Source organism: Ptychodera flava, chromosome 11 (assembly GCF_041260155.1).
Source record: "Ptychodera flava strain L36383 chromosome 11, AS_Pfla_20210202, whole genome shotgun sequence".
Lineage (NCBI taxonomy): Eukaryota > Metazoa > Hemichordata > Enteropneusta > Ptychoderidae > Ptychodera > Ptychodera flava.
Window position 1 is genome coordinate 17,079,170 of NC_091938.1, and position 9,856 is coordinate 17,089,025.

A 9,856-nucleotide genomic window follows, 5' to 3' on the forward strand; every position below is an offset into this window, starting at 1 on the left:
AGCCTGTTGACGCGCAATATCCGGGATATACCTCATTTTATGCAAGCAGTTTTCCACACTTTTCCATCGTAATACGTACGGAACTTGAGTTCTATATGTAATATAAAATAATTGTTATTAAAATGATTGCTGACTGTCGATCTGTGTACAGATAAGCAATTAATAGTTTTGAGCCTGGAACGGCTTGGATTTTGACCCAAAATTAAAACTATCCGACAGAAGACGAGTGTGTTTTTGGAGGGGTGCAAAAATTTTAGGAAAGTAAAAGCCAAGATAAAGTTTGATTTAGGACAAGAATAAGAGCTTCAAGTTGTGGACTAAGTATTTAAATTTGAACTTTTGTGATAAACTGTCCGCTGGCGTAGTAATCGTTCATGTAAGTACAGCGGCTCGAGATAGTTGACTCGTTACCGGGAACTGAAAAACATAACAAAACAAAACAAAAACGCGAACCGTGCTATCCACGTGAAGCCATAGTGGCCACTAGGTAGAATCTAATACATCTATCATACTCTAAAAGATGTGGTTTGTGTCAGTCTAGTGTATAAACGGGTCTTATTCGACCAACATGATTACGGACTCGACGGCGGCGCGAGGACCTGGGCGATATTTGAAACGCGGTATCGTACGAACAGTGACGGGATGGAGCCGAGCTTTCGTTGTCGAGTCTTCTGTATGGCTTGTCATTATGTACAGCTGCACTGAGAATTTTCCCACACTTTGTACAACCATGAGGGACTTTTAGTATGAGAGAAATATAAATCTTTAAATATTCTGTGGATTCCCCCAATAATTGCTCACTTTTTGCATGATATTAATTACTTCATTGCATATAATTTTCAGTGCAGCTGTGCTTTTAGTTGCTAATAACCGTTCACTATTAGCCTAGCATTGTTGCTGGTCCTCAAATATGAAATTATATTGTTATATTATAGGGCAGAGAGAGAGAGAGAGAGAGAGAGAGAGAGAGAGAGAGAGAGAGAGAGAGAGTCAACACTCAGTGAATATCACACAAGAAGACAAATAATGGACAGCAGTTTTCCGATAACAATTTTTTTCAAAGCTAAGATTTGCCAACTTTTAGTAACTGAATCAAGCAGCTTTCTCTAAGCCTATACCATAAAGCAGTCGTAGGTTTTTAAAATTTTGCCAAGCTTCTCGAAACGGATGAAGTACACTTACCTCTCATAAAAATATGATTGCAGGGTACGCAGTCAACAGGTCATAGGTACGACACAAATTTAGACTATTTTAGAACCGAGCGGCGAACCTATCTTACACCATCCGGTCAATCATTATGTCGTTATTACTAGAACTACATTTTATGATACTATGCGAAATATAACGCGTACGCGCAGTCGCCTTTAAGTCGGCATGGAAAATCCCAAAGATGACGTATTAAGCGTTCTTGGATGAGTGGCGAATCCAGTATATTTCAGACGATATGAACGATTGAAGTCACAAATTGTCGGTCCGATTTAAAATTTTATATCTTCCCCATTTTCGATCAGATTGCAGAAAATCGCGCCCAACAGACCGACACGTGAGCACAGCCAATCACGGGGATAGTGCCGTTGTTGTCACGCGTAACTCGGTGAATCCAGTTGCACCAGTCCTCTCAAGGATAGACCGTACATCACATGTACGTCCGAGAACAGAACGGCTGCTTCCCTGTGGGTATATCGCACCGCAACAACTGTATCAACTACGTGTAGATTTTTGGGCCATAGATCACTTTTCATGCACAACATTAAAGGCTAGGGATGGGGGAATCTATTTAATCTCATTGCCGATTTCAGCGCGCAAAGTTTCCATATGTATTTTCCAACGTTGTCAATATAGTATCTTTGTATTTATATCGGTGTTGGTGCTGGAAAAATGCATTTCATACTTTACTTATTCCGTGGAGTTTGCTTTTTTATGTGAATGAGCTCAGACTGTTACCTGTGACGCGTAGGCTAGGCCTGACCATGGCCTGACCGACAATGTACTAATGACAAGAAACGGAAACCAGCCACTGCAGATTGAAAAAATGGCTATAACTTAGATTTCAGTAACAACTGTAAGAAAGATTTTCGTATCAAGTTTGGTACCTTTACAGCGTCGTTCAAATCCAAAACATTTTAGACTTCGCAACCTCGACGCGTCACTCACTGCAAAATTATATGCGGAAACCCTTTTCGCGTCACTGACGCAAGATGGCGCTGTACGCCGAGCTTGTCAACAGCTGTTGTGACGGCGGTGCTTTTCAGCGCAGCCTGGGGCATTTTGAGCAATCTCCTTTCGGTGCCCTTTTTAGAGAGCCCTGTGAACACTTAGGGACAGCGAGCCGGCTTTTTGAATCTGTTCTTTAATTCTGTTATCAATATCTTCGCCATTTGCAACATCGATGATGTCTGAAGGGCTGGTTGGATCCTGCAAGTTTCCAGCTAAACCGCTTGAAGATTTATGACGTCAGAGTAGCGGCAAAAGCCAACGTTTTCCGACATGGCGTACTTAGGAAGTTGTTTTGCGGTTTTTTGGTCGTTTGCCAGGATTTCGCGTTTCCCCATATCCTTTATTACTGATTTAAAATAACAGTACTTTCCATCGCTGCGACAGGCGTCAAAACTATGAGATCCTACACTTTGAGTTTTCCATGGGAACGCACGTTCGAAATCCCCGATTAAACGGTAAATTGTGTTTCAAAAGACACCGGTGGTGGCAAGTCTGTTACTAAAATTGATACCTATATAGCTGTTAGAAAAAATGACGCGACCGACCTCATCCCTCATTTTGATGAAAAAAGGGATTGTGGACGGACCAGCAAAGCGGGACTTGACCCGACCTATTGGTCAGATTCGGACCCATCAAAGGACATGGGGTAGTGATAGCCAGGGCAGAAAATTGTAGGCGGACGCTAGAGACATGATGTCTACGATTTTCGATTACAATCAAACAACAAGCCGATGATTAAAGCACTCGTGGCACGTATTGCTTGTTAAAGATCGGAGTCCTAAAATCCGTCTAATGCTTAAAAATAAGCGATATTTCTTTCAATTCAACGAGGTCTTCCAACGTGATCCGACGACCAAGACCAATATTGGCCAAAAGAGGTTGACATCCACTATCGCTGTCGTTCGTCAACTGTTTTTTGTAAACGCATAGGATAATTGTTTTCGAAAAAAGGGGACCTGCTTGTTTACAAGCAAAATAGTGTTTTCGTTAACAGAGGAAAAATTGGTATTTGAATGGTAGAACATTTGGTGTAAAACAGCAAATATGGCAAAATCATGCGTGATTTTCAACAATGCGAAAAAAGTTGAAGAGTAGAGGGTTTTAAACTTAGTTACGTCGCTTTACCTTACCGTAGCAGAATTTGCACATGTTGTGGCGATAGATATATTTTAGCCGGTAAGTTCTGTAGGCACGCAGTACTGACGTATGAACATTCTTGAGGTGGAGCTTTTGGAATTGATATAAACGCTTCTCTAAGAACACCGTGTAAAATGTTTGTGGCTTACCTCTGCAGTATGTTTTGCTTTTTGCTTGTTTTGTTTGTTTGTGTGTTTTTTGACAAAACGAGAGATCTCTACTGTAGTGGGGCTCGTTGGCAAAAAGCGTTGGACCCAAATAGTCCGCACTTTTATCGGTCTCTCGCCATCTCGATTAGTTTGCCAACGCCAGTGAGAGAGATATGTACCCGACTCAGCGTTAACTCTTATCCTAATCCGCTCGGCACCTGACACTGGTGTCTGGCGAACTCGGAAAATTAAAAAGATATGGCGTATATTAACTTTGCCATGACAATAATCCTGTACGACACCCCGATGTTATTGTTGATAGATGAATTCTAGTCCGGGATGGGATCCATTTTACAACAATGACATTTGACGTTACAATCATGCACGTTGTGTTGAGAAGTCGAAGATAGCCGACATGACTTTGGGAGTAAGCCTTAGTTTCTGTAATTTACAAAAAGAGCAGCAATACTATCACAAAAAGCCACAGCTAAGGGAGATTTCATATACCAATTTTAATGGGCGTATTCGCAATACGACAATAACCTAATACCGATTGTGATGGGCGTATTCGCAACACGACAATAAACTAATCGTGAACAGCTAGCCGTTTTGAGATGCGTCATCAAATAAAACAAAATGTCCGCGGATTACTGTTACCAGTGATCACGTGTGGTTGAGAGTTGGAAATGCAGATCGTTCTACCAATAGTGAGATTTATCGTGGGTAACAAAAGTATGCTCGTCTTTTCCCGACAGTCCATGCAAAATAATCGTAAGAAAATAATGAGTAACCGATCAGTGGATGAGAAGGTATAACTATATGGCTGAGACAGGGTCGGTTGGCGCATGGAAGTCGCCGAAACCATGGTGAATGTTGTATAGGTGTTTGAACAGACGGAAACAATGGCTATTCTTACCAGGTACATAATTATTTGTGACGGTTATTGAGATAGGGACGGATTGCTATTCGTTGGTATGTCGTATTGGAATGCCGATTTGAAGTTTATGGAGTTCGGGATGGCGAGTTTTCTCGTTTTGCACTGATACAAAAAACACAGATTTGAACGCCGATTTAGAAGTATTTGAAGTTCGGGATGTCGAGACTCACAATATTTCGATTTATTTTGATGGAACTATTTCCAAAAGAGCGAGTTGTGAACTGTGAGAGCTACAAGCAGACATATGTCGAAGTCGTATACCTGTGGGCCATGGATCGTATGTCGATTATTCAGATAGTGGGCACTGCTCAGATACTAGGGCAAAGTTGTGAACTGTGAAAACTCGAGGAGATTTTGGGTTCATATCGAAGGGGATTGCTGACTCACACACGCCACTACATGTTCACAACCCATCACTTGAATCACAAATGCAACAATATACCATCAAATTCGGTCTATTAATCAGTTTTATTACGAAACTTACAATCGAATCCCATCTCATGGGATAAACAAAAAGAGTTATGAAAAAGAAAACCGGTAAAATGTCGGTAAAATAGATGCACTGTACACAATAAATATCGCTCAAAAGGGGCGCTGTACATATAATTATACAGCTCGGTGGGCAATGTGTCCATGTAGTATTTCAAGTACTGTTCAAAATAGTCCAAAGCCGGGAAAGCTTAGAGAGTTCGAAATATAAAGTTCCGCACATTACTGTGAAGACACATCCTCGGACTTGTCACTTGATGATTTTGTCTTCTTGGTGCTGTGGGTCTTGACGTGCTTGGACAGATGGTCGCTTCGCATGAACCGCTTACCGCAGTCGGCGCAGACGAAACGCTTCTCGCCGGTGTGGGTGCGGAGGTGACGCTGGAGCTCGTCGGACCGGGTGAAACTCTTGCCGCAGAACAACCAGTTGCAGACGAAGGGTCTCTCGCCTGTGTGCCAGCGGAGATGTGCCTTCAGGTGAGATGTCTTGCCGTAGACTTTGCCGCAACCGGGAATGTGACAGATGTGTTGCTTCTTCTTGTTTGGGTTGCTGGAGTTGGAGGCGTTGACGCAGTTTGGGCAGCGGCATCTTCTGCACCTGCGGGCAGTGGCGATGGTGGTTGGCCGTGTTGGTACCATTCCGCCGATGGGGAGAGGATACGCCGGCGACGAACTGTACATCACGGGTTGCATACAGAATCCTGCAGGAGACACGGAGGGCGTGAGGGGCGACGGGTCTTCTGTGATTCGACGCTCCACCATGGTATCCTGTTGGCCTCGTCGAAGGCAGACCGATGTGTTGTAGAAATGGTCAGAGGATGCGGTGGTGCCTGGTGCGCAAAGTGTGCGGTCGACACGATCGGGCTGGTAAAAGCACTGGAGCACACACTGTGTACGCTGTGTGGCAGAAACTTGACCGGACTAGTGTTCAGTTCGAAAGGAAAACCGGAAGCGTAGACGGGCTCGGCTGGCGGAGTCGGTGGCAACTCGTGGGTGCACGGCGTCGCTGGGACGGAGACGGCCAGGTGACCCGGTAACATGCTGGTGGCCGGGGTCGGCGAAAGGTGGTGAGGGTTGAACATGGCCTGGGGGACCGGTGGAAGCGAAGCAGCGATCGGGCTGTGAGCAGACGGGAAGATAGCCGTGGTTGGAGCGACTGGACTGGGCGTTGAACTCCAGGGGTGAAACACAGACCTCGGCTCCGAAGTGACTGCTGGAGCGGCACTAACTGTTGGTGTTGGAATCGGGGTCGACTGTTGTTGGCTTGGCTGCTGAGGCAGCGGTGGTGTTGATGTATTCTGTGGTGCTGGCTGACCAATGCGACTGCAAGTGGCGGCCAGTAACGCAAGAGGACTTGGCTTGTTCAAATCAGCAGACGGTGGGTCTGGATGCTGCAACACGAAATAAGAAAGCTCAAATTAGTGTTTGTCGCACGGCACTCGGCACGGTTATTGAGGGCATGAAAAATCAAAACACTGTGTGCATATGGTGAGTTACGGACAACGCACTCCGATTGCAATTGCGTAAATAGTGATCGAATCATAGTTGTAGCAACATAAAACGCAAGAATTACGAAACGGTAATGAATTTGTCCCAACAGATACGAAAGTAATATGACTTAACTGAGAAAAAATAGACAATATTGCTCGTGCTATGACTTACCTGTAAAAACTGAGAACTGGGCGTTGAAATGGCAGCGACGTGCGTGGCCATAATGATCGATGTCTTGGCAATAAATTTCCAGGGCAGAAAATACTGCTACAGTGATCGGTGGGACGGTTGACTAGCCTTTGGCAGAAGCTACGATCAGTGTTGTGAACACGAGTGTGGGTAGGGAAGTTATGCAGTTCTCCTCCCAGAGCTGTCCAATTTGTACACTGAAAGTGTGAATAGGCGGTAACACTTCAGAGACAAACGGGCTGCTTTGATACACCGCCGCCCAATCAGCGACGAGTTTGCCCCGTCTCATCTTTGCCGCTAGCCAATTAAAGCAAACTAGCGGGCGATTTGAAAGGAAATTGAATCTTTTGTGCTGACAAAGGGCCTGCTGTGTGTTTGTTGACACGTATAATAGAAGCGATTATTACGTGGGCTGGGCAAGGCGGGACAAAAGGCGGGCAACTTAATGAACTAATCGGCGGGTGCCACTTCTATACACTTTGCAAATTGGATTCACGGCATCAGAGAAGTGTAGCCGACAATTCTCAAATCTGATTGGGTAATTTTGACAAGAGACTCGATTAAGAGATAAGACGATGCAGGGTGTCATTGTTTCGTGCTATCGTGGTTCACTGAGAGCTAATTTCTCTCTCACTATATCCCTATTGACGAGGAGATAAAAGTTCGCCGCCCACCAAGGGGTGCCGCTGGTAACCTGAATACACAACCACGGCATTGGCCTGCCCTACTCGCGTGTGTTTGAACTCCCGTCCGCCGATGATTTATAGTGGCCTGGAGGCAAATTACTACCGTACCGGTGCTCATGTGCGTCTCTCAACCCAGCCACTGTCAAATGCGTCGTCGCGCACATTGGAGGGTGTTCTCATAACCGCAGATCACACTATGTTCGTTTCTCTTTTTGCGCGCGGCGGGGTTTGGCTAGGAATACAGTTTCAATACGCACTTTGTCGGCAGACTTCAGAGGGATAAATGCGTTTCCTATAATGCGTGATCCAACAAAGAACTAATACAGTCAGTAGCTGTACAAACATACAGCATCTGCTGAACAGGGACGGGAGGGGGAAAAAAACCTTTACCAGGAGACGACTTTGTTGGAGCCGATCTCGCTTGTAGCTTTGTGGGTAGCCTAGTGTATTACACACGGCAATTTAATACCAGTGCAAAGGGTTGTGCGCCGGCGATGGTAGCTAGCCGAAGAGCAATTCTCGCGCTGCAAACAGATTGAGTAAAAAATTACAGAAATGCGAGGAAGAAGGGCCGAGGGCGATACAGTTTTCATATTTCATTGGGGATATATTTTCATTTTGCAATCAAGCTCTATTAATTTACAGAAGTGCGAGAAGGAAAACACGCACTGCAAATGTAGTGTAACGTTTTTTATAGACGAACACACACGTCGTTTTGACGAAATAGCACCATGAAAACCCAGCGGGGACGATCATTTTATCTCCGTCCCCGTCTCGCATTTTTATGTAATGTTTTACGATTGACTAGTCGCCGGTTAGTTGGTTTTACGGGAGTGAAATGCCAACCCCCAATGCACCCCCTCCCCTTTCAACGTCTCTAACACGAGCTGTGGACACACTCATACCCCGAGGACCGGCGAGTGACAACGTGCCCGCCTAGTGCTCCTCCCAAGCGTCTGGCCTGACATGTCGATGATGTGATGTCTTTCGAGGCGTCGGTGTTACACGCACCGGCGTTCTCAATTGACGCGTCAAAGTGACAGATGAGTGGTTATTGCGACATTAAAAATAGCAATAAATAAAATACCCACAACCGAGCCATTGATATCCCCTCGTAAACAATTATATACTTTAAACAATCTCTACTTATTCACTTCTCATCAGATCTCACCGTGCAAGTCGCAGAATATCGTAAACAGAAAATTTCAACTCGCTCAAAAGAAAAGGAAACCGTCTCCAATTTGATATAAGCCAAACAATTCTAACACATATTCCACATCATTTGCAAACGTCGCCTTGGGGATACAGAAAATATTTTCATTCAGTCCACCTTTTTTCCTTCAGTCGCGATTGATCACAAGGTTTGCGATCTTCTGGTCGGTAAATATAAAAAAACGGAGGTCAAATGGGTCGATGTGATTGGCGCTTTTCTATGAGCAACCGTTTTAGTTTTCCAAAAAAAAAAAAAAAACGACGTCAGTACCAGAATTTGTTTTCCTCCAGAAAAACCTTAAATCGACAATCATACATACGTTACAGACATATCGCTTATAATAAATCCGCAGAAACCCTACCAAAAAAAAACCAGTCGTCAATTTCTCGCACCTTAATTGGTAATTAGCGGTTTCCAGATTATGCATAGACTAGATTCTAACATTTCTTTACTCTGGTTCTACTTCCATGCCACGATGGAATACTTTCAGCGACACTCTGTTGTATCGCAAGCGTTGTTTTTTAGCGCTTTATGTTGAAACATGGCGAAGAATGCTTTCCTTACATCTTGCCATAGATATGTTTGTAATGGACATGGAGGCCCCCAGTCGATGCTCGCTTTGTGAGCCGAGAGTGATTGACATCTATAGTTACGTTTGATGTTTGCCGGCGTACGCACACAAGCCTAAAATATGCAAGATACCAAACTGTGGCGGCGCTACCAATGTTGGCCTACTGATATAAACACTAATCCCCCATGAACACTCCTCGCCGACAAAGATCATATTTTCCCGATTATACCGTCACCTTCCGAAGTTATTGTAATAACGTTAGCATAAACTGTGTGGGAGGTCGCCTTCTTGTTTTCGGCTTTACCCGCAACTTTCCCCGTCGCGGCACAAGTTGTACGTCAACAACTGGCTGTACTGACTCACACTGCCTACATTGTTATTTCAAACTTTTCAACTACACTTTTCTCTCTTTTCGTCTCTTTTTACAAAAAAAGAAACGCTGCTTTCAGGAAATCCAGCACTTGTTTGTTTTCCTGGGTTTGTTTTTTGAGCGGTACCAACGCCGTCACACACAACAGTCCCTCAGTCTCTCACGAACGCGGGAGATCGGTAACAGACAACGCATTTACACATCGGATTTGTTATTGTGTGACTGACAAGGGGCGGTGATCTTTGAGTAAGGGCTCAATGAGATGTACATATAGACAGTGAATTTTGAGCGCTAAAGGCATGAATAGGTAGATATTGGCGGTGGGCCTTGATGTTGCCTCGCTGAAACCATTCTCACCAGCCCCCATCCAACCTCACAAACACAGATAATCTTGATTGACAGATAGC

At 44.5% G+C, this 9,856-nt stretch overlaps 1 protein-coding gene across 1 annotated transcript; it reads right to left on the bottom strand.

The window, feature by feature from the left end:
* Positions 1-4,889: 4,889 nt before the first annotated feature.
* On the bottom strand, positions 4,890-6,783 carry LOC139143671 (transcription factor Sp5-like). Its single transcript, XM_070714181.1, is given in 3 exon segments — positions 4,890-5,663; positions 5,666-6,320; positions 6,592-6,783. Coding segments are annotated over 3 exon segments (1,218 nt in total). The 5' UTR covers positions 6,643-6,783; the 3' UTR covers positions 4,890-5,151.
* Positions 6,784-9,856: the final 3,073 nt, after the last annotated feature.